General features: G+C 38.9%; 2 protein-coding genes across 3 annotated transcripts in view; one reads left to right on the top strand and one right to left on the bottom strand.

Annotated features, from left to right (window-relative positions):
* LOC143212121 (uncharacterized) overlaps positions 1-25,532 on the top strand; it is a 278,017-nt gene that overhangs the window by 151,255 nt on the left and 101,230 nt on the right. For both annotated transcript variants that reach the window (XM_076430534.1, XM_076430533.1), the window contains exon 4: positions 23,940-24,224. In XM_076430534.1, the coding sequence (XP_076286649.1) occupies positions 23,940-24,224 (285 nt within the window). The remainder of the gene's footprint in view (positions 1-23,939; positions 24,225-25,532) is intronic.
* LOC143211893 (uncharacterized) lies at positions 1,295-10,984 on the bottom strand. Its single transcript, XM_076429989.1, has 5 exons — positions 10,509-10,984; positions 7,956-9,170; positions 6,075-6,239; positions 3,830-4,177; positions 1,295-2,650 (listed from the first exon to the last, which is right to left on the bottom strand). The coding sequence occupies exons 1-5, from the start codon at positions 10,784-10,786 to the stop codon at positions 2,332-2,334; spliced, it is 2,325 nt and encodes a 774-aa protein (XP_076286104.1). The 5' UTR covers positions 10,787-10,984; the 3' UTR covers positions 1,295-2,331.

Raw genomic sequence — 25,532 nt, 5'->3', positions numbered from 1 at the left:
ATTTTCTTTTTTACAAAATCTGAAAATAAACAAGAAAATTATTATTCATTGATTTTTATTGACTTTGATTATTCATAAGAACAATACCTTCTATCCTAAAGCGGATAGATTCCGCTATAAGCGGAAAACCGAAAAAGGTGACCGTCTACGCGCCCCCCTGCACCCAGCTCACCTCCTAGGAGTGGGGACTTTTAGTATGTTTACCTCCTAACTAGTCCAAACAATGACCCAAAGTTAAAAATTGTGTTCCTTCCGTTTCCCTCTACAACTTTTCGTTGACTGGACTACATCTTTTGGCACCCATTCACTCCGGTCCTTTCTCAATGATAGAACGGCTATTCTTGGGGTGATCAAGTCACACTAAACTTGATTCACCCGGCAACAATTCGCCTACGAAACAGCCCAGCTAAAAAAGTTGTAAAAATCAATTTTTACTATTGTTTTTCACAATTCCGACCAAATGCATGTTTTCAACATATTTTTTAGACGTCATTTACTAAACTAATTCCTATAGCCTTACAGAGAAATTGAAGTCATTTGGTCCATTAATAAAAAAGTTATTCTGATTTAAAGTTATTCTGATTTTAATTCTAACTGTATACTTATCGAGACGTTACGGTACCACGCACTGTCCCCGAAAACTCTTAGTCACGAAGATTCTGGTGTTCGTCTGTAGTCGGTCACAAATTGAGCCGTTAGCTTCCTAATTCATTGGCAAGATAAGAGCGTCGGCCTCCTTAATCCACGTCTGTCTACGTTTACAGTAATCCGGGAGATTTCATCCGGCCGCTGTCATTAACCGCCAGTTTCTTTTCTCGACAAATTTGTCCTGACATTTATGAAGAGCCTGTTAGTTTGACAGGTGGAACGTGCCCCGGGGGCAAGCTCCGCGTAATGTTCAGGCTCTGTTTACAATTACTTAGGCCACTTGTCACGTACGGCGACCGGTGTGTATATCATATAAGAGATTGCCGTGGATCCTCAACGTATTTGCCGTGAATCACACGACGCCGTGTATTCCACCGGTAAAAATGTATTCGAAAGTGCGTGTTCAAATAACGGGATACTGGAACGTTTATTTGCTGCTTAGAATTAAGGCGAACATGACCGTTACGCGATGAAAATCTTGTCAAACTCATACATTTGGAAACTGCAGATATACGATGTCTTCCTACACACTTTATATTCTTTTATTGCCATTGCACTTTCTTAGGATTCAAATTTTCGTGTATAATTATTAATTTGGCCACGACGTCTTTATATTTTTCGTTTCAGCCGATTAATGCTGCTATTTACTAAGTATTAGAATAAACCTTAGTGCGGCTCTTCCACGAATGACGAGTTTAAAATTAATTAATTTTATTTGAATTCAATAGTATTTTAATTTAATACAATTTTCAATCCTGTTATATCTAAATTCAAATAAAGAGCAAAATTTCTATTCTATTAATTTATTATAAAGTATGATATCTAGTTTTATTCAGTGCACGTAATTTCAACAGACTTCTAAAAACAGGGTTCTTGTAAAGAAAATTGGCACTCAAAACAAATCTAAATCGTCGCACTGCTGATATTTGGCTCTTTCGACTAATGAGTTTACCAATCACAAGATAACTGTGATTGGCAAGATTTAATTTTCATTATCATGTGATACTGGCGACTCTGCGATGAGCACTTCAAGCAAAATCTACTAAACATAAATGATATGCGGTTCTTTCAGAACGAAATAAAATTTTATTCCTTTGTAATTGATATTTAAGTATTACAATAAAAGTAAGCACACAATAAATATAAATTTCCTTTTTGCTTCTGTGATTGTAAGTGTGTGGTTCAAAGCATTGTAGACGTGAAGAAGATCGTACGGTGGGGGTTAATATTTTTTGAGAGTAACAATTAGACTGCAAATTTAATGTATTCGTGGCAAAACGAGTAGATTAACCATAAGACTGTAAACACATTTAAACAATTTAAAAATACTCTTGTATTGTTTCAACTCGTTAAAATTATTAACATTACAAGCATCTACAATTATGGCGACTCACATTCAACTTCTAAAAATTGCAAGAGTTCATGTGATGGTACACATGTGTGCATAAGTGAATAAATTTATTTAATAATTGTTGTAAAAATTGACCTAGTTACCTGTTATTTGAAACTAATGCAGACAATCTTTATTGCAATCTAAATTGCAAGATAATTAATTCTGTCCTGTGTTAATGAACGTATTCGTCCGTAAAAGGTTAAAGTAGCTCCAATTGTAAGTGGCTAATGATTATGTTCAGTGTATCGGGCACGCAGTTTAATTTAATTCTATTGCGTTCGTCGATCTTCTCACGCGATTGTCTTAGGCGTGACGTATCTCCATCGAAATCTCTGCGGGGCTGCTATATAACTAGGACTGCGGCTGCCTTTGCCCTTTTCATAGATCAGGTTATCGGAAGCCTTTCGGAAGATGTACTTGGAGAAGTCCCGGCTTGCATAAACGGTCATCGAGCAGACTGCCTCGCGACGTGTCGCTAATCGTTCCAATTGCAGATGCAATGAGAAACGTCTCTTTCGAAGGGGGCAACTCCTTACAGCGCGAATTACGTAAACGTGTTCCGTTTGCGTGGATTTACACGCATACCCATGTTTGCACATGATCAAGAACCTGCAAAGTGCAAAACGTTTACTTAACCCCTTGCTCCGTGGTCTCTTTCCCAACTGCGATCATCAGAGTTACTTTGTCAGTCAACTAACTTAACCAATAGGTCATTCTTATTATGGTTCTTGACTTGTGTTGGGTCATAAGTATGCTGCGGATCTTTCGGCAAATTTTGATTTTTATATTCAAGTCGCATGATTGTATACATGATTGAAATTGTCTTTTAGCTATAATGTTACACTAATCAAAATACGTCGTTCTATTTAAAAAAAAAAAAAACGACGAGGACCTTGAAAGATAGGAAAATATGATCTAGAGAAAATAAACCTTCTCCGTCACAATAATTGTATAATATTTTCGGTGTACACACACACTTCCGCTCCAAAGTATGTGGACAACACGTTTAATTTTTATATTAATCTTTGATGAGTTTCGTTCAATTTTATGCTTGCAAATTTATGCAAATATATTCTAATAATAACTATGTGAGTTTCGTATTTCGAAATTTTTTATTCAACCCTTATGTTGATAACCGGGTACCCACTTTAAATATCTGTTCTATATAATAAATGTCTAGTTTACACAGTTAATAATATTATATAATTCATTAGATATCTCACCAATAATTATTATTATTGTCTTGAGAAGACAGCAGACCACGCTAATCGATCATTGTAGATTGTAACAGTATTAACCCTACCCTTTATTTTAATAATTAGATTGTAAGATTTATTAGTACTATTAGAATAAATTATATTTGCAACGAAGTATTCGCGTACTTTTGAGCGGGAGTGTAAGTCTTAGGTGTCTGAACCTGTATAATGAAAAATTCTACAATTTTATGACAAGCATATCTTGTAACGGGACGGAATCGTTCGAAATTCAATTTCCATATGGAAAAGTATCGCTAGCAGCGGCAAAAGCAGTGTCGTTTTTCAATACCGGCCTAATATTAGCGCAAGGCCGGCATAAAAGATTCATAATTTGTCAGAGACCCGGCTGACGGAAGGCGCGTTGGAATTCCCTGAATAATGAAACCAGGACGAAGGATGGGAAATGGCTTCCCCAGTTCTAGACGCTACATCAAACATGCAGCTCCGTATCCAAGAGTAACTCGAGGCTGATCGTGTTGAAGAATTTGCAAACTCTAGCGAGAGCAACTGAATTATTTGACAAACCACGTACTTCTGGGCCGCGGACAGTTCTTTCGTTCTAAGGTCGTCTCGCAAGCAGGGAACATTAATTTTCCTTTCCAATAGTATGTTCGAATGCACACCGTCCACGACTTTCGTCGAATTTACTAAATTATCCACCCCATTTGCGACATATGTTTCAGCAGCGTCGACGTCAGATTTATTTTTCCGATAATTCTTATCCTGATTACTCGAATGCTTTTGTTCTACACTGCTTTCGTCGAATTTCATTCCCGTCAATTTGGTTCTGCATTTTTCTTCAATCTTTTCCCGCAAACTTTCTTCCAATTCCATCTTACCTTGGAAAACCGTATGGCCTTTGAGGCTGAGGAGACCTGTTCTGAAAATAATGCGAATGTCTTTTTTAGAACAGCAGATAAATCGTTGTGCGTAAGCAATAACAAAGTCGTGAAGTTTAACCCCAAATCCCGCATCGATTAATCGTGGCAAAGCATAATACTTTAAACTTTAAAGTACATAATAATAAATAAATCAAGCTGCTGTTATTTAGATTTAGCACTTATGTAGATTCAATTTCTTTATAATTCTGTTACTACGATTGGCGATGCTTCTGAAAACTGAAATTGCTTCTTCCAAAATAAGTAATCCTTAAGGGGGTAGTCTCGTTTCTAGGATTTCAAGGGTGCGGGATTCGCCTTCTCATTTCTCGATAATACAAACACGGGGGTTTTCAGTAATCAAAAGCGCTGGATAAAAGATCAAACTAGGCCGCGATCGCCCTCAAAAGTCCTATTTTTAAGTTTACGAAGCGAAATTTCCATTATTCTGCAGCGTAATTTGCATTGTTCACAAGCATAAAGCTGCGCATGTAGCTATTTTCATAAAGCTGCGACAGCTACATGCTGCCGAATAATGCAAATTACACCTCGTAAATGTAAAGATAGGACTTTTGACTACTCCCTCTTTGCATTATTGAGAAATGAGAAGGCGCATTCCGCACCCCTGCAATCCTGAAAACGAGACTACCCCCTTAAATGAGTAATCATTAAAAGCGTAATCCTTAAAAGAGTAATCCTTAAAAGAGTAATCTTTAAAAGAGTAATCCTTAAAAGAGTAATCCTTAAAAGAATAATCCTTAAAAGAGTAAGAGTTCAGTCAATTAAAAGTCTTAAAATAAAATGCCAGAATTTTTTTCTTGGACAGGAAACATTACTACTTTAATGTTACATGTACTCAACCACAGTAGCTTTCCCTTAATGTATAAGTTGTATAATGTATAATGTAACTCTCCCTTAACCCTTAAAATGCTGAGTGGAAAGTATTTTTCCTTAATAACTTTGTAAGTAATTGTTCGCAATTTTTCATATTTCATGTATTTTCTCTCTTTTCATCGTCAAGTATTGTGGATGATTTGTCTATTCTAAAAACATTACCGTTATTTTGTTTTTAGCTATAAACGTACTGGGGTCCCCAGGAGACCCCATACGATTATAGATAAGATAAGATCTAGCGACAGAAAAGTAAATATTCTTTGCGAAGAATGTCGAATGTTCATCTGCAAAGATCATAGAGTAGAAATAATAGAGAAGAAAACAGTACGTTGCTTGGATCATGACGAATGAAGAGTATATTCTATTGTTTAGAATCTTGATGTATTAATTTTTTTTTGTAAAGAGAATAAAATTTAATTTTATGGTTTTTTATACCATAATTATATCAATAAATGCATATATTAAACATATCTATTTTTTATTTCCAATTTTACAATTTTTTAACGTGGGGTCCCTTGAGAATCCCACATCGTTATTAGTGTTGCCAAAAAATATACAGCATTTTAAGGGTTAATTGTCACATCAATACCTATACAACTTGGACAAAATCAGAACAACTAATAACATCAAAATTGAAAAGATAATATTGATTATTATTAGAGATTCCGGATTTTATGAATTTATCACAAAAATGTGAAAGTTAAATTTGAAACAGTGAATATACTAAAATTCTTTAAGTGTATTTATTTTCACCACATTAAAATTATTCATAAAGAATATAAATTTATATTTAGCTACTGTGTCTTGCAATTGATGCACAAACTTTTTATTTTGCATAAACATCCGGAGTCTTATTATTATACAACCGATTTAAATATTCGATTTTCTAGCATGATTGAAAGATTGTTGTCACTCACATACGGCCACATGATACCCAATGTGTTAAACTCATTAAATAATACAACCGATTTAAATAATTTCTCAATTATTGCGGCACTACTGTACCTTTTCGTGGAACTTGTTTTCTTCGGCATCATGCTATCCGTGTCAGAGTGGGCTCTCTTCAAAGTCGCCTGTTCCTTTCTACAACGCTTCCTCAGTTCCATAATTATCATGCGACGAATGATGGCATTCAAATCTTCCTCCTCTTTGCCACTATTCACGGCACTCCTGTTCAAAATGGAACTTTCTAAATCGGTAAGCAAAAAAACCAGATTCGTCATCGGTAGACAGCGGATCTTCATGCAAAATATAAATTTTCTACCTGATTTGCAACCAACTGGGGTGAAATTGAAATTTATTTTCTTTCTTAATATGTTTAACGGGTCGGAAATAATATAACAGTGGTTTTAAATTCTTCTAATGTTTTCACTGTGTTGAATTACACCCTACTCATTTTTGTTATAAATGCATAAAATCCGCTGTCTAGTAATCGGCAGCATATTCTCTGAAATTGTTCACTGTTGAACGTTACGAAAATTTCTGAGCTAAGAATTGAGGCTAGAAAGCGTTAAATAACGTGCACAATTCGAACGGTATTTCCGAACTTTCTATGAATCTGAGTCATCATTCAAGTGTATCACTCACGAGAAATTAGCTTGCCGATGAAATACCGTCTTGCAATTAGTGGCTGCGGTTGTTCATGCGTTTAACGCATCTAAGACGTTAGAAACTACAGAACACAGCAAATGTGTTGTACAAAAATTTCTTGTAATTTCGGAAATTTGCTCTAGTACTCAGTACAGAGAATGTAAACCTCTGGAAAAATGTTTGCATTGCACATGGTTCCAATTCTTCAAACATTCAAACTTTCAAAATGAACATAAAATAATGAAAATAAACATTTAAAATAAGAATTCGTCCTTTAAAATGAATTCATACGGAATATTTAAAGATCTTTTAGTATACAGTATTCAGTGTTGTCTAACATTGAAGTTAAAATAATATTGCAACTTAATATGATTTTCCTTAACCCCTTGCCGTATTTTAACGATTCAGACTCGTCATGAAGATTTTAACAAAGTCTAACAAATATGAACGTTATGTGTTTCTTTTGAGATGAAATAAAATTCGATTCGTTTGTAATCAATATTTAAACAAAAAATATAAATTCTCTTTTCCCTTCTACGACATTTTTGGGTATAAAGACGTTTTAATCACTGTAACTGTAAAAAAATGGTACGGAAAGGTGTTAAATTACTTTGAGTGTCCATCCAGCAGTCCCAAAAACTCCATAAAATCAAAGCAATTTATTGAATAAAATAAAAATTGGAAAACTAATACGTATGACACATACTCTTTCATCATTTCAGCATTTTTCATGTCGTAATCAAATCTACGCTGAATACATTTATGCAAAAATTCTTTTTTGGCAGACGCAGCACTCAAAGTGTCGATATAAACAGCAGTCATACAGTGTATTTAAAATGTATTTGAACATTAAATTTCCCATTCTCGAAAAATTGTGGACATTTAAGCAACAATAATTTCGAAAAAAATACTAGTAGAGCAATAAACTTGGATCCACTCTACGTCATTCGTCATTCATTTTATTCTATGATATTTTTGAATGGTACAAATTCAAGCGTCTGTAAAATTCCAATAAATCGACCAAAAAAGTGTCGGACATCAAGTTGAGGTCTCGTTGTAAGAGGGCAAACGTGTCCTAAGTATCAGCTAGTTATTTAACATGTAAAATTTTTACGTAAAAAATGAACGGTAGATTAAGAAAGTAGAGAATTCAAGCTTCGGAACGAGTAGAAATTTTCCGCTGTGCTACTTTTTCAAACATAATTTATTGCTGTTTGAACGTCCACAATTTCTGTAGAATGGGAAATTTAATCATCAAATACATTTTGGATTCACTGTTCGGGCTAATTGACTTACGGCTGAGTTATGAGAACCGCAACATCATTTTTATAGTAATTTCTCACGGCATCTGTGACTGGAGGAGGTCCAATCTCTGCCTCTTCCTTTCTCAGTTGTTCGCGGGATTGCGTTGAGCTCTCGTATGAATGCGTTATAGATTTTCCTTCGATCCGATTTGCTCCTTTTTCTGGTGCTACTCGAAACTGTTCGCCGAGATAATCGTCCTCGTTTCGCAACCATATTTCAGCATCTCGCTGGGTAGGACTTAAACGTTCCTCGGAACTATCGACCGCCATGTTGGAACGGCGTTCGTCGTGGCACGAAGTCGCCTCGTAATTTTCTCCGTTCGCTTCCTCCGTAAATTCGTTTTCGAAGGAACGCTCCGTTCCCGGACCGAAAGATTTCGAAGTAATTATTTTTTCATTGAAAGACCTGTTCGATTCCGTTCCGAACTTATCAATCTTTTCGGCCGCTGATGTCGGCAAGTTCCTTGCCGGGAAAAGAATTGCCGTCGTTCGCAAACCTTCCTCGAGTTTCATTTTCGAGTTCGCTGAATATTTTCCGGGAACGGTTTCGTCAAAATTACTTCGCCCAATTTCGAAATGCGCCTCGAATTTATGCACCCTACAGTTCTCATCCTTTCCAGGCGTTACTTCAGCCCGGTTTCCGCAATCGCTCGCGTTCCCTGCATATTTTTCACCATCGCCGTCCATTTTGCTGCATATTTCCTGCGACACGATGTCCTCGTTGATTAATTCGCTCGATTCGTTCGACGACAACTCAAGACTCTCTTGACAAATTATTTCATCTTGTGAGATCGGTTTTTTACTTTGCCCGTGGCTAATCACTTCTACGGCACCGTTGTTGCGCTGAATTCGTTCGAATGCATCTTCTACGTTAAATCGCAGTTTTATACTGCGATCCGAGTCCTCTTTATCGATCATGTTAAATTTAAAACGGTCTTGCGAATCTTTTATAACGGTTCTCGTATTGACTTTGTCGTGCGGGTCTCTTTTTATGAGAGTTTCCGCCAATGATCCGTTTCCATATTCCGCGTTTGTTATATTTTCTTGAATCCTTACAGAAACATCGCAGAGACGTGAATATTCAAGCCTGAGAGTAGAGTTCCTACGAGAATCCTTAGATGCATTCGTGATGTTTTCTTTGGAAAGATTTTTATCCATTCCTTCGACTGCTATTGTGTAGACAGTGGTCGATTGCAATTTCTTAACGCTGAAAACGAATCGATGCAGAAATTTACATTACAATATTCAGTTAAAATATTCAAGCAACAGTATTCATAAATTATATCACTCTTTAAAAATTCATTCAAATTGTGGTTTTTCTACTCTTCTATAATAGCTAAAATTTATTAACAGAATATACTAAAAGTCTTGAACTCAATATATGTATGTATTTTCTATTAATGAATGACAACTTTTTACTAGAAATTGAAAATGTTTACTTCAAATGTAATATTGCAATACTTAATGCTCTTTTATTGAATTAGGCCCAGCAATAAATGGATTGCTACAAATTATGATTGTTATCGAGAGATTTCAATTGAATGGTTCGAAAAATATATTCATTTTCAATACAATAGCATAAATAATAGTATAGCCAACGTGACACGTTCAAAATAAACATGAATAACTCGTAAAAATTAGATAGGGCTTCATTTAAATATTTCCTATTTTAACCCTTTGCACTTCGAATTATTTTTCAATTTTATTGCCAACATCTCCCTCCCGTTTGAAGTGTTTTATTTGAAATTTACTTCAAAGAACAGTTCCGTAACTGCTACTTGTTTTAAACAATTTTTTTTACTAATTAAAAATATTAAACAAGGCTCTCAAACTTTGTCGTAATTTATACTTTTGGAACTTGTATTTGTTTTTAACTAAAAAATAAGAAATTAGATAAATAGAGGAAGAAAAAATGCATATAAAAACCCGTTTCATTTACATGTTTCTTTCTCTGATGTCGAGTCACATTCGACAAAGGAGTGCAAAGGGTTAATATACATAAAGTGCAACTGGCCTGAATAAATTGATCACGCACTACAATTCTGAACACTATTTCTATCAAAGGTGTCAAAGGACAGCTTCTGAAATTTTAAATAAAGAGAAATTATCCTCAAAATCTATTTCTTTAATGTACAAAATGATTGGTAACCGGTGCTACAACCGAAAAGTGATTTTTACATGTATGGATAACACCACGGAAGAAATAATGTTAAATTATAATTTCTGGAGAGCACTTTTTTACGACTGGTGGTATTAATATTGCGGTGGAAACTGTAATCAAGAATGGAAATTTGCATTTGAGTTAAGCCGATTGGAGCGGTGGCACAGGTCTAGAAAGCGGCGCCATTAAATCTTTCGAACGGTATCGAAAACCTGATTTAAATCGATTTCGTGACTCCCACAAGGTTCTCAAAATTAACGAATTCTGAAGCCGAATCGACGAACGGAAATTCGCGGTGCAAGCAGAGTGGAGAGGCCGGCCAATCGAAGCGATACAATCAATTAAATTCAATTACGAGGTAGCCACGCGTGTAAACGGGCTTACAGGACAAAATCGACGTAATTACGCTCGTTCTCGGTGGCGGTCCTCGCCAAAAATTGATTTCCTCGGGGCTGGCGATCCCGCAGGAGTTTCCTCGGCTCCGGATGAATCGTCGCGAATTCCTCGAATTTCGATCTCGCTGTTCCGTCGCTCCAGAACAACCACAGCCCGTCCAGAGAGCACAGAAAAACTTCCAATGTCAGGATCGAAATAAGACAGCAACAGATCAGAAGGAAAATTAAATGTTCTTCTCCCCCATTTGACAATCCTGACGTTAGCATAGTTTGCAAATGCGCTACGCGGTTAAATCTTACAAGAATTTGGCCATTGTGTCCAGGAAATTTTTACGGATGCATTGCTGTCAATTGTAGAATCACGAAGTTTGTTTAAATAAGATGATTGTCTCGCATTTTTCGGGGACCTGAATTTTGCTTGATAGGTTAGACTGCAATTTAAACGCAACTATGATTCGCGGATGTTTTCGGTCTGCTTCGTTTTCAATCATAGACATATAGAGATAGACTGCGCGGCCTGAACGAAGCGCTGAAGCCCACAATGGCGGCGTGCGAGAGAAAGAGAGCATTAGCCGGGGTCCATAGCGCTCTCTTTCTAATTGATGTGTCGACACATCATATAGAAAGAGAGCGCTATGGACCCCGGCTAATGCTCTCTCTCTCACTCTTTGTACCGCGCGCCGCCATTGTGGGCTTCAACTCGCCCATAAGACGGCGCAGTCTATCTCTATATGTCTATGGTTTTCAATCTACAAGGTGGACTCGAAATTACACAGGTCCAACAAATATCAACTTTTTTGGGGGATTTCGAGTCTCACTATACAATTCTTATAGAGTTTTTTGCGCTGATTCCGAATCGGTCCTTAATTTTTCTCCTAGACGCACAGTTTTCGAGAAATTTGAGTTTCAAAAAATGACGTATTTTTCAACTTTGAACAAATATTGTGATGGTATTATATAAGATATTGAATTGTTCTTTACAGCAAAAGATTCCTTAAGACTTTCCTGAATAAATCCAATATTGATACATTATGATTATTTAAACATGTTTAAACGATCATTAAAGACGGAGAGACGCCACTGTTGCACCAATTTTTGCGGATATTTTCGAATTTATCTCAAAAAATAAGGATCCAGCGGAAAATCGAACTATACCACGCGGTAGAGCAGCCTTTTATCTTGAGAAACCACCCTTACAAGTTTGAAACGTCGACGTTTTTACCGAACCAGAAAGCAAAATATCTTTGCTCGACATGAGCAGGCGTGCAATTACGTTAGCTTATTTAAATGTTTATTTATTATTGTTGTCAGAGTGGGAACGCGTAGTGGAGTAGGGAGCGCTGTCGCGCGGAGTGGAGATCGCTGAACGCGATCACGTACTACCGAGCGTCGCGCGGGGAGATGTAACGGTTAAATTTTTTAATAGTTTATATCTCCTAAAAACATAGGCTTTTTTAAATTTTTGTTTAAATATTGCATTGTCATCCAGTTCTGAGCTATGTTTAAAATTTCAAGTCTCTAGCTCAGCGGGAAGATATTTTAAAATCAATTGCAAAATTTGTACCGAACAGACAAACAGACAGACAGCCAAGAAAGCGAGCTAATAAAAACGTGGTAAAATAGTTTCTACTCATTTCTTCCATAAATGCATAAAATCCGCAGTGTATTTATATTTATCGCTTGCCTCGTTGAATTGAAAGCAACATTTTAAATTAACAATCAGTTTGGAGTCGTTGAATTTTTTGTACAATTTGCTTCCATTGCACCGAGTCGTCTCTATAAACTATATCGTCCCCATGCCCGATTTGAGCGAGGGTTGGGGTATGGGGTAGAAGCGGAACGATGTAAAAGTCAAATGAACGGTGTTTGTAATTTTAAACGTTCGACCATCGTCCAGTTACAATTAATTCGTCTGGACAGCAATGTAGTTTTTTTCGATGAATATGAAAATAAATATTCAAACGCATGCAAATTAAACCCGTCGCGGTACAATGTACATCCGGTGCTGGGATTTGTTGTTCTGAACGGAACGCGAAATTACATGTCAGCTCTGCTGGCAGGTTTACTAAAACTGATTGCATTTGGTGAACAGCGAAAGAGAAGAATACAGAAGGGCGAGGCATTAATGATAAAAATATATTAGTTACTTGCTTGTGTCAAACTTTACATAACTAATGATCATTTGGACTGTATTCGCTTAAGGAGTTAGGGCACACAGTGATATTTTTAAAAAGATCGAATATTTCTCTTGTCTTAAATAGTCGTTTCAAGTCTTGAGAACAGAATGCAAAAGGTTTTACATGGATTTCAGGCTTCAATACAAATTATTTCTCGAAATACCGTTTCGAGAGTGAGTTCGCATACCTGCGAGAAAAATTATACATTCGTGAACTTTAAACGCGTTTTTCTCAGAGTTGCGTTTTTCAAAACGGTGCACAAGATATCTCGAATTCTACGTTAGCAATTGCATTACAATTTTACAGTTATCTTCATTATAATATCTATTAGGCATTGACGATCGACTTTTTTCATTTTCCCATTATTTTGTTAAATATAAACAAAAAATTAATAAATTGTCGTATTGGTCACACTAACCTGACTCACTTATACAGATTATTGAAAGATTGAGCTCAACCACTCTCGGTTGAGCACATTATCCTGAACTGTTCCCTCTTCTCTTTTCAGAGACGTCGCTTGAGCAATTTAAAATCGCCTAGTAATTTAAGGGGGTAGACTCGTTTTTCCAGGATTGCAAGGGTGCGGAATGCGCGTTCTCATTTCTCGATAATACAAAGATAGATACAGTAGTCAAAAACGCTAGATAGAAGATCAACCTAGACCGCGATCGCCCTAAAAAATCCTATTTCTACGTTTACGAGGTGTAATTTGCATTATTTGGCAGCGTAATTTGCATTATTCGGAAGCATACAACTGCGCATGTTGCTATTTTCATAAAGCTGCGGCAGCTACATGCTTCTTGAGCTTTTGAGGACGATCGCGGCCTAGATCGTTCTTTTATCTAGCGCTTTGACCACTGAAAAACTCCATCTTTGCATTACAAAGAAATGAGACAGCTCTTGCCGCACTCTTGCAAACCTGGAAAAACGAGTCTTTCTATCTACACATTCTACACATGTTTAACACACCCTGTAATTACGGCTTAAAGTACTGCAAACTGATCTTCTCATAATGTAATAGCCTTTTTGTTTAAATATAAGGATCCGGCTTTGTAATTATATGTGCTAACCCTTAGGGTCGCTAATGACCTAGATGTTGATGCGACCTGTATAAATGAATAAATTAAACAAGAACACACAGTGTATCATTTAATAAAACGATGTGTTATTTTTCCAATAGACTATCTCTCTTCGAACGACCTACTGTCTTTTTAAAAATTAAGTTTTCTCAAAGTTTATGACTCCCCATTACTGTATACATTTCAACATGAAGAGGCATCTTAAATATTATTTTTTCGTTCCGAATTGTGTCCATTCTCTAGACTCTAGAGTCATTTAGCTCCTAAAGGATACAAAATTAAACCGACTTCGAAAAAACGCACTAAAAAGTATAAAATAATTTCCATTTAATTTATGTGAATACACACGAACTGAAATACAATACAATCTTTTCGGAGGCGGCGCAAAAATTAAAAATTTTCCAAATGACAGATGTTGCTGATTATGATTTCATTGGAATATGATGGACTTGGAAATCAGTAGGTGGGGAGAGAAGATACATTAATATGTGAAAGCATGTAGAAGAATTTAAGGAATTTCGTAATTTCCAGTGTCGAAAATTTTCAATTTTGCGCCGCCTCCGAAAAAATTGTATTATATTTAAGTTCGTGTGTATTCACATAAATTAAATGGAAATTATTTTATACTTTTTAGTGCGTTTTTTCGAAGTCAGTTTAATTTTTTTTTATTTCACACTTTTTATCAAGAGACTAATCGGGAGATATACCCTACACTGATTGGTCCATCCATCTCGGCGTAATCGGTGAACATACATGGAAAAAAAGGCACATACAGACAGAGTTGGACAAAATGTAATTTCAATTACAGTTACAATTACTTGCCAATTACTGTAATTTGGAATTGCAGAAATACAATTACAATTACATGTAATTGTAATTGAAGATGTAATTAATTACTCATGTAATTAATTCCTGCCCAACTCTGCATACAGATCGAATTGAGTAACCTCCTCCTTTTTCGAAGTCGGTTAAAAATGTGATAAACACATGAGAAGTGTTTCTGTCCTGATTTCAAAAATATAAATTGTTTCCGTGAAGATGGATCCACGGCAGATGGGAACGACACGGATAAAGACAAACGGACTACGCGGACGTTGTTTTTGTATCGGACCCGTTCATACTAGTCTACATAGAGTAGCTCGTGCATCCTTTAATCTGCACGTATCACGATCACGTGACGTTGACGATTCGAGGACACCCTTCAACGTCAAACGCATGCCTGCGCGGGCAGCACTCTCTAATGAAGTGCCCTGTCCGGTCGAGGACCTCCATTGCATATCATTTGTCCGTTAGGAGCGAACGCAGTTACATTCGCCGCACTGACTCTCGAACCACTAGCTCGAACGCTTTTAACACGCTGATTGCCGTATGAATTTTTCATACTTTATCCACAACGTGCCGGTGAAATTTTCAGTATTCGAAATCCGTCATCGTCGCGTGGCTCGCAAACATATACGAGTGTAAGTGAAAAAAATATATCCCGTGCGCCACCATGTTTCTATTACCGATTTAGTAATTTATTAGGTTGGAAAGAAAGTTCTCGCGGTTTTTATTATTAAATCAAAATAACAAAAACCGTAAGAACTTTCTTTCCGACTTAGTAGATTTAGTTTATTATTGCCATAAAGTAGGGGTGGCAAACCTGTGGCGCATCGGATGATTAATAGTGGCGTATTATTGTATCTTTGCGTCTACTTATTCTTTTGAAGTGGGCGCCAAGACTGAATCTATCTTCATATTTGTAACACCTGAGTGCTCTCGCAATGAATTCATAGAGCGTACTTACCGATCTGTTCGTTTTTTGACAGTTTACAATTGTAGGACGTGAATTTGCGAAGTCCAAGAGATCATTTATTAGTAGACTGCGGATTCTTATGCATTTATGAAGAAATGAAGTGAGCGAAATGTAAAACAGCGAGACATATAAAAAATCGAGGAACATTGTTATGTTTGTTTTCAACGTAAAAATTCTATGAAAGGGCGAAATAATTTTTATTCTGCGGAATATTGTACCACGCTTATATCTGTGGTCGTCCGAAAGAACGCCGCATGTCAAACACTTTCACTTTCGAGATCTAGCCGTTTAAAGTTTTGATCACTAATGCTTCGACATAGGACGTCAGTTAAATTGTATTATTTTTTCGATCCTTTCGAATTTGTTTTCGTGACTTTTTTTCTGGTAAATACGTCAATCCTATACTACGAAGCTCAATGAATGCATAAACTTAAATTTTTGGAATTTGTGACATGGGGCGTTTTTTCTTGCAACTACAGATATTAGCTTGCCGAGTTGTCGTTGTCGTTCTATGCGTCAAATCTTGTAATCGAGTTTTAAACAACTTCCCGATGAGCTAGAGACTTGAAACTTTAAACATAGTTGAGAACTGGATGACAATGCAATATTTAAAAAAAGAACTGTGCGTATAGGAGAAAAATTAAGGACAGATTCGGAATCAGCGCAAAAAACTCTATAAGAACCACCCAACAGTAGTTGTGGAACAAAGGTGTTGGACAGCGTTATTAGAGAAACTTGGACAAATTGACGCGTTTACATTAAAACACAATCAATCTTTTACCAAGATCGTAACAACAACGAATATTTTTCATTTTTTATGAAATACTCCCGTTTAAAAAGTGGAAATACATATTTAGCAATATTATTAGCCACACTATTGCGTTGAAAATAAATATATCTTTTACATTGTGGAACTCATTCTCATAAAATCAGCAACGAACATCCTCAGTGGTCTAATATCAATCACGTATTGTTAAAAAAAATTCAATTACCAAGTGCACGAAAAAAGTCATCTGGCTAAATACTTTGAAAGATTCTTAGTCTCGCGCTAAACAACATTAACATGGAAGACACTTGGTTATTTGACAGTGGGTGTACGCACCATGTCTGCAAACGTAGTGATTGGTTTCAGATATTCAAAGAGATTCAACACCGCTGCAGAAACCAGTGAAGAAAAAGCTAGGCTCAAAGCCAAAGGGATTGGAAATATTATAATCAAAATCTGTGTTGGCAGACAGACACATTAGTAACATAGTCACATATTAGAGAAAACTTAATTTCTGTTTCACAGATAGAGAGAAGAGCCAAAGAAGTAATCATCAGAAATGTATCAGCAAAATAATAATGGAACTCGCAGAAGTGGGGGACTGAAGGGGTTTGCTCGTCCCCATCAAATTTTGCCTGCTTTTTCTTTTAGTGTCAATTTTGTTTGAACCCTTTTCGCACCCTTTCTCTTGTGTATACTACTCTGTATACTTTCTCTTAGTGTATACTATCCAAGACAGTCTCGTTTACAAGAAATCGTGCAATGCTTTTTTGTTTTTATTCTATGTAGCTATTGCACCTGTTTCGAACATATTTGCGTTACCAACTTCAGATCAGTGTTAATTTTGTCAATTGAGGTTCGAACGAGCGACAATTTTCATAATGTTGAATTAATTAATTAAGAAATAATGAAAAATTGAATTTTTTGAATGTTTTTAAGAGTGGAAAAACGAGGCAAAAATGTATTGTTCTCAATGGAGATTACTTTGAAGTTGACAAAATAGTAATTGATAAATAAATGAAAAGTACGTGTGTTACGTCCCGGAGTCTGACTTTCGCGAAAACTATCGTTCCGCGACCCATTCCCCTTACTGGACGCTCTCAAATGCGATACAACCTTTTGTCCACGCGGCACGTTACGTCCGACGTCTGACTGGGAACCACGACTTTCGCGAACATGCGTATTCTACTTAACGCTTACAGTAGATTCGCCCCAAAGCGGCGGACGAGAACAGAGATAACTGAGACGGCACGAATCTTCGCAGGGAAATATCTAGCAACTTATCGGACAGTTGAGTATAGCGATCGGTGAAGACAGGCAGGCTTCCTTTATGCGAACTGCTTCCGTTGCTCGCTGACGGCTGCAGTCGAATCAGGCTGGATCGTCGTAGGAAGGACGATGATCCTCACTCGTCCTGGGAAGATCACGTCGTCGGTGATCCTCGGTTGGCGGGAGATACCCCGCTGTTGTCCTCCGTCTCGCGTTCGTTGACGCGCACGAGCTTTCGTAATTGATAGCGACGAACGCGAATTGAATAGGAGAGTATTGCAAGCGCGAGGATGTAGGGAGAAGAACTAAGCGAGACTCACTTATTAAATTAATAACTGGGAATATATTTGTAACGTATGAAATGAAATTATAATGAACTAGAAGCGCGTGTTATAGCAGGACCGCTCAAAGGCGGATGAGAGCGAGGACTCGTCGGAGTCTGGACCGGGACATCCAGGAGGCGGCGAGCCTCGCTGGAGTCTTGAACGAACGTGACAGACTGGCTGTCCGAATTGAACTGACTGAACTCTTTTTAGGATCGTGAGGTCGAATACATAGGTGTCTTATTTTCTACCGGATGTCTCGTTAGACATAACGCTATGGATGTTATGAGAAGCGCGCGATTAATGATTACGGTGAATGCTACGTGATACTGCTACGGGGAATACATTAAGATATGATTATTATACAAGGGTTAAGATAAGAATGGGTATATGGTATGAGGTGAGAATCGGATCTGATGAACGGAGCGAAGTATGACTACTTATAACTAATCAATATTCTTAATAATTACGGTTACAATATCCTACTCTTATTGGCTATGCTTATAACCTATGGCAACACGTCGGCAGACGTGACACCTCACCCCTTGGGGAAATAATTTTCGGCACGAAAATTATTTCTCATCCTCGGAGTCGAACGTCGCGGTTCAACGTAACGTTTCATAAAATGTCGTCTTGGACTCGCATCGTCAAACATGTCGGACGAGTCGTAATCCATCGTAGAGGAAATAGGGAAGGGTTGACGCGTCATCGTCTTCGCTGAAAACGTATATCGCTTGCGACTTATCGGCTGTAACACAAACATCTTAGATTTCGGAGAGTTTACAATATGCATGTTACGCTTCGCGGCTATCGCTCTAAATGTAAACGTTTTTGATTTCACGGGTTTCGGTTTCGTGCGAATGACTCGGTCTGTCTTGTATAAGCGGTCGCTGGAGAGGTGAGATTTATCGTGATTATCGCGCGTTGAACTTTGAATATTTCTCTTCTTGCTGAGATGGTCGGTACTAATTATGTTCGTGACCTCGTCGCAGCGGGAATCGAGAGAATATGAATTGGAAAGAGAATTAGATGAATTGGGACGAAGATTTAGGATTTTTAGATTTGGATTGGACTTGGGATACGCGTTGGTATCTAAAATGGAAGAATCGAGATTCAACAATGAATTCGGTTTTGAATTCGAAATAGGAATTGAATCTGAATTTGAATGATACTTGTTCGTATCGGAATTAGTAGAATTGAGATTCAACGATGAGTTCTGCTTTGAACTCGAAATAGAAATTGAATCTAAATGGGAATGATACTTGTTCGTATCGGAATTAGTAGAATTGAGATTCAACAATGAATTCGGTTTTGAATTCGAAATAGAAATTGAATCTGAATTTGAATGATACTTGTTCGTATCGGAATTAGTAGAATTGAGATTCAACGATGAGTTCTGCTTTGAACTCGGAATAGAAATTGAATCTGAATTGGAATGATACTTGTTCGTATCGGAATTAGTAGAATTGTGATTCAACGATGAGTTCTGCTTTGAACTCGAAATAGAAATTGAATCTGAATTTGAATGATTCGCTCGCGAATCTGGATGCTCATGGGCATTTGATATAGTAGACTGAGAATTTGAAATTGGGATTGAATTTGAAATAGAATTCGTAAATTCTGACTCCGGATCGGCGATTTCCACGATACTTTCTACTTCCTCCAGCTCCATGTTCGGCGTGGAGAGTTCGATCGGTTCGCTCGTGGTGTTGACGCTCTGTATGTACGCTTTACCGTCGGAGATGCGCTTTGAACAATTCGGAATTATAACGCCGGGCGCGATTTCGCATTTTCGCAGGTAACCTATCCTAAGTCCGGCGGCGTTCATCGCTGTGTATACCGCGGCTCGCGGTTCGGTATGGCAACTCTCGCGTGAGATAAAAGGAAACTCGTTTCCTTGCCATGTCATGCACCGGTTTCTATACGAAATGTCTGCGCCTTGGACTAAGAACGCAGATCCAAGAACTCCATCGGATGGAATTGCAGATGAATCTGGCACAACTTGAAATTCTACGGGCGTACCAGATATTGTTAAACATACGGATCCTACAGTCGACACGATTTCGTCGGTAATGCCAGACATTAGAATTTTATTTCCCGTGTCGATTACAATATCGGGCTTTAATACTGAGGCTCTGATCAGGTTCGGTTCTGATCCTGTGTCTAGCATGATCTTAATATCTTTCATCAACTCGGGGATCATAACAATTATATGCGGAATTGCGGTATTGTCGCTGAGAGTTATTCTCGTTACTCTCTGGCCCTTTCTGTGCTCGGCTCGGTTGCGATTATTCAAGCGAATCGTTTGAGAGGTGCCTCCTGTCGTGGACTCGCGGCGGACAGGAGGCTTGGTCCGTTTCCCGACCGTTCGGTTTCGCGTTTGCGGCATTCGTAAATATCATGCTCGGACGTCTCGCAATAATTGCAGTACTTTGCTGGTGCAAAAGAGCTCGCGTAATCATCTTCGCGGCGTTGGGAGGAGGTGTACGCATCGTGATATGACTCGAGATGACATTCTCCGCGTGGTCTGTTTGAAAACAGGTCGGCACGCGTGCGATAAGGAGAGTCGTCGCGTGGCCCATCGTGGTATCGGTCCGGGCGATAACGGTCGTCGCGATAGCGCTCGGGTGTCGGACTACGGTCGACTCTGAAGTTGCGATATTGTTGTGCCGAAGAATCCCGATCGTATGAAAATGCGTATACGTCGGATTGGCGACTTCGGTAGGAAGAATATGATTGATCGAATCTCGGGTTCGACTGTGGGTGCTGCGGCGACGTCATCCTATCGGGGGTTCTGTCGCGTGACGCGTCCGAAAATCGTACTCGTTCGTCGAATCGTTCGTAACGGTCTCTGTCTATTTCGGCCTCTTTATATAATTCTATCGCTTTATTGAATACGTGATTCAGTGATCCGTGCCGAAGGCGCCGGATTTCACTTCGGAGGTTCGGGATTAACCCGCGGATGAAACTATCTATCGTGAGATCGTCTACGTTCGCTATGTTCGGTCGATCGCGATCGCAGTCGAGGATCGCAGCTCGGAGATCTTTTACGCGGCAAATGTAATCGAGAATATGCTCGTTTTGCCGCATGAAAATATTTGCCATCTGACCTCGGTAGTGGTCGACGGTGTGACAGGTGCCGAAAACGTCTTTGAGACGGTTGCACAGTTCGGTTACTGTTTCGACGTTTTCGTCTTCGATTGCGGTATACGCGATTCCGCGGAGTTTAATGATAATCAATTTCGACAGGGTTCTTTCCGCATGTCGAGGAACGAGATCGCGGGCGCGCTTGCAGGCTCGCGTGAATTGCAGCACAGAAATGTTCGTGCCATCGAATAAAGGAATCGAATCTATTGCGGCTTTTATAACTAGTCGCGAATCTTCTCGCTCAGGCGAGTAATCTCTACGAGTTGGCATCGGATCGTCTTGAAGAGGCGTTGCTAACGGGTGCAACGGAAAGTTAATCAAATTTTCTGTTCGCTGAGAACACGTGTTTCTCGATGGGTTCGCCATTTCGTCGTGGTGGTTGATCGATCCCACCGCTGCCACCAATTTGTTACGTCCCGGAGTCTGACTTTCGCGAAAACTATCGTTCCGCGACCCATTCCCCTTACTGGACGCTCTCAAATGCGATACAACCTTTTGTCCACGCGGCACGTTACGTCCGACGTCTGACTGGGAACCACGACTTTCGCGAACATGCGTATTCTACTTAACGCTTACAGTAGATTCGCCCCAAAGCGGCGGACGAGAACAGAGATAACTGAGACGGCACGAATCTTCGCAGGGAAATATCTAGCAACTTATCGGACAGTTGAGTATAGCGATCGGTGAAGACAGGCAGGCTTCCTTTATGCGAACTGCTTCCGTTGCTCGCTGACGGCTGCAGTCGAATCAGGCTGGATCGTCGTAGGAAGGACGATGATCCTCACTCGTCCTGGGAAGATCACGTCGTCGGTGATCCTCGGTTGGCGGGAGATACCCCGCTGTTGTCCTCCGTCTCGCGTTCGTTGACGCGCACGAGCTTTCGTAATTGATAGCGACGAACGCGAATTGAATAGGAGAGTATTGCAAGCGCGAGGATGTAGGGAGAAGAACTAAGCGAGACTCACTTATTAAATTAATAACTGGGAATATATTTGTAACGTATGAAATGAAATTATAATGAACTAGAAGCGCGTGTTATAGCAGGACCGCTCAAAGGCGGATGAGAGCGAGGACTCGTCGGAGTCTGGACCGGGACATCCAGGAGGCGGCGAGCCTCGCTGGAGTCTTGAACGAACGTGACAGACTGGCTGTCCGAATTGAACTGACTGAACTCTTTTTAGGATCGTGAGGTCGAATACATAGGTGTCTTATTTTCTACCGGATGTCTCGTTAGACATAACGCTATGGATGTTATGAGAAGCGCGCGATTAATGATTACGGTGAATGCTACGTGATACTGCTACGGGGAATACATTAAGATATGATTATTATACAAGGGTTAAGATAAGAATGGGTATATGGTATGAGGTGAGAATCGGATCTGATGAACGGAGCGAAGTATGACTACTTATAACTAATCAATATTCTTAATAATTACGGTTACAATATCCTACTCTTATTGGCTATGCTTATAACCTATGGCAACACGTCGGCAGACGTGACACGTGTATTGTTTGACTTGTCCTGGAACTTTTTGAACAGGGCAGTATGTTGTTTAACTTCAGTATTTATGAAATTTCATGCAATTTCGTTTCGTTTCGCGTTTCGTGATGCAAATATCTGACGAGTTATGTACATAAGTGTTCCTAGGCATAGTCACTCGTGCAAACACGGACATCTAGAGACCGGCAAACCCTACGGTTCCTAACAGGAGCCGTAGCTCTAACCCCGGAAGGGTGTACTTTGCTGCAGTAGACCTCCGTAGTTGTGGCTCGTGCAATTAACGAGATACCCAATCGATCATATCAAACTTGCCACTTGTAGGTCCACCACATACGACGATTGCGATAGGTCTTTACTTACCGCTAGTTACTCAACAGTTCCTTAACCTAACCTTAACCTAACGTATCATACACCGTACACTTCATCGAAAAGGATTTACTGGCGTACTCGTTCAAGTTTCATATCATTACCGCCAGCTCCATAAAATTCTGACTGAATTAGTTTCACGTCTGAATGGGTTAATAAATTGTTTAACAGCGCTAGCAATTCTACTCGTAAACGAACAAGTTACCTTGAGTAACATAAACCGACAACTTCTCTCGATGTTATTTTAGAAGGAAATGATTACACTGCTTTTAAATGTCTGAAAGTCGTTAAACAATAACTGCAACGTTAAGATCATTCAGCCCGTGTGCTGGTGAACGCAACAAACGCTGTATAAATACAATCTTGTGACGTTAAACACACAGGAGAGCAATCAAATATCTATAACTGACTCTAATCAAACCGAAAATATATCAAAGATACGCAGAAAATGATAAAACTCAACCCTGTCATTAAAAACCAAACAGAAAACCGACATACAGAAGGATCATACTTGAAGAATCACCTCATAAATTCACCGAGGACATCCGATACAACACAGCTTCGATCGAATCCGACAGCTACACAGAAAGTCACCAAAATCATCCCCAATCGTCCCTCTCATTCAAAAAGTACCAGGGAACCTGCGTGTGGATCGCACCTGATGATCATCTCATTCATCCAGCGAGGACATTATAGCAGCTGAAGACAGCTTCCATCAGGAAAACTCGCGGAAAGACGAAAGAACGAAGAGAAAGGGTGATAGCAAGGCAACGTTGGGCCTCTTAGCTGCAATTAGCATGGTGTACAAAAAAAAAATGTCACGGCCAATTATCGGAATGGATTTCTACATAAGTGGATAACCTTCCAAGGTCGGAGGATTGAGTGGGATAAAATGGCGTACGGATCAAAGAGGGAAAAGGGTGAAAGACTATGCGACGCATAAGCGAAACAGTATTGGCCTGATTATCGAGAGCAACATCATTTCTGTCTTCTAGGCGGCACCGAGACAGACGCGGTACAGGCGATCTTGGCCAGATACCTTCAGAGGCGTCTTCAGGGTTCGCAGCTATCGACCCCGCCGCCGCCAGCGGTCCTCTTCAGTAGCAACAACCAGGCCAGAGTGAGACAAGCCCCGCAAAGGACGCCCAGCAATGCCTTGCCCAGAAACGCCAGCCAGAAAGAGAAGCGGGAGGACGCAGAGGATTACGATGATTACGAGGACGACCTTGAAGGCTACGAGGACAGCGAGAGGAGCAGGACCAGATTCGATCTGTTTGCCGGTAATGTCCCCAGTCTGGTTCACCTTCTCTCTGCCTGGCGGTTTTTACTACGTGGAAATATACTTTTGCTTTCCTTCGTACTTCGCCTTAATATTCGCTGTTGCTTCGTTCGCGTTGATGTTACAGCAGAAACGGATCAAAAGGATTTTATAAAATCATTATTCACTAATATGCTGTGAGTTTTCGATTCATTTTTATTTAGTTATCACCACGAATCGTTCTCCCAGCAGAATATTAACATGCAAACCATAAAGCTTGGTAAATGTTGCGTTTAGGGGAGGCAGCTCAGAAATTTTTTGTTCGTCACTTTTCAATAAAAACCGAGCAACGGCTAAAACCTCTTGAGGATTACTCAAGGTCATCCGAGCTGCCTTTATGTAATTTATTATTTTAAAGAAAAATACTTTCAAATATTCGGCATAAGAACATTGTGATACATATCTTTGATACCTTGGTAACGACCGTAGTTGACAATAGTGAAACTAATTTGTATATGTACAATGATGATAACCTATTATGAAAAACATTACTTGATGACTAATAATATGCAAACAAAGTAGTAGTACACGAAATCCGTAGTAGAAAAGGACAGTTAGGAAACAAACATCGATACCAGCGCATCAGCGAAACAATACTAATCCAGTGGAAAAATCTTGCTGTTTCTTAAAGATTTTTTATATCACTTTTACTATTACACTCGTGACACTTTGCTGATTGAAATGGCACCAGACGCGACACAGTTTCGATCATATTTACTTGTTAAAAATTCGCGATACAATTAAACCTCGATTATCCGTACCGAACAGTCACCTACCTGGAGTGTTAAATTAAATGTTTAATGATTTGTGCTATAAATCATGTTGTATACGGATCGCTTTAAATTGAACTGTCTACATATAAAACACGTATAATAGGGAATTCAGATGTTGTCGGTTCGGATAGTCGAGGTCATACTAAATCGTCGATTAAGCAAGCAAATATGCCCCGAATTGTATCAAGTTTGGGCTCATTTTAATCAGAAAAATGTCAAAAATACGTTGACAAGAGTTTCACAAAAGATAATCGAAAACGAAATGGTTTCGTCAGCGAATTACATGTTACATCAAGCGTGCATCAAGCTTCTGGGCTTCACAAGAAGTGCACCCTGCGATAGCAGAGGCAAAATTTTCATAGGTATCATGTGTACATCTTTTCCACATATGTCGAGGCATTATGTCGATTGCAAATTCGAGCCGAATGAGAGCTATACGCGTAGTCAGATTGGGCACTTTTCAATGGCAAATGGAATATGCAACATTATCCTATCAT

This window comes from Lasioglossum baleicum, chromosome 9, assembly GCF_051020765.1.
Source record: "Lasioglossum baleicum chromosome 9, iyLasBale1, whole genome shotgun sequence".
Taxonomy (NCBI): Eukaryota; Metazoa; Arthropoda; class Insecta; order Hymenoptera; family Halictidae; genus Lasioglossum; species Lasioglossum baleicum.
Note: the sequence above shows the minus strand (reverse complement) of the source record. Positions and strands in the feature narration are given on the sequence as shown.

Bases quoted from the DNA above. Each gene is read 5' to 3' on its own strand.
- LOC143211893 (XM_076429989.1), bottom strand. From the start codon at position 10,786: ATGCTAACGTCAGGATTGTCAAATGGGGGAGAAGAACATTTAATTTTC. The intron at 9,171-10,508 runs GTAAGCCCGTTT...ATTCGTTTTCAG, and splicing joins AATTACGTCGATTTTGTCCT to CGTTAAGAAATTGCAATCGA. The intron at 2,651-3,829 runs GTACGTGGTTTG...TGCACTTTGCAG, and splicing joins GAACTGTCCGCGGCCCAGAA to GTTCTTGATCATGTGCAAAC.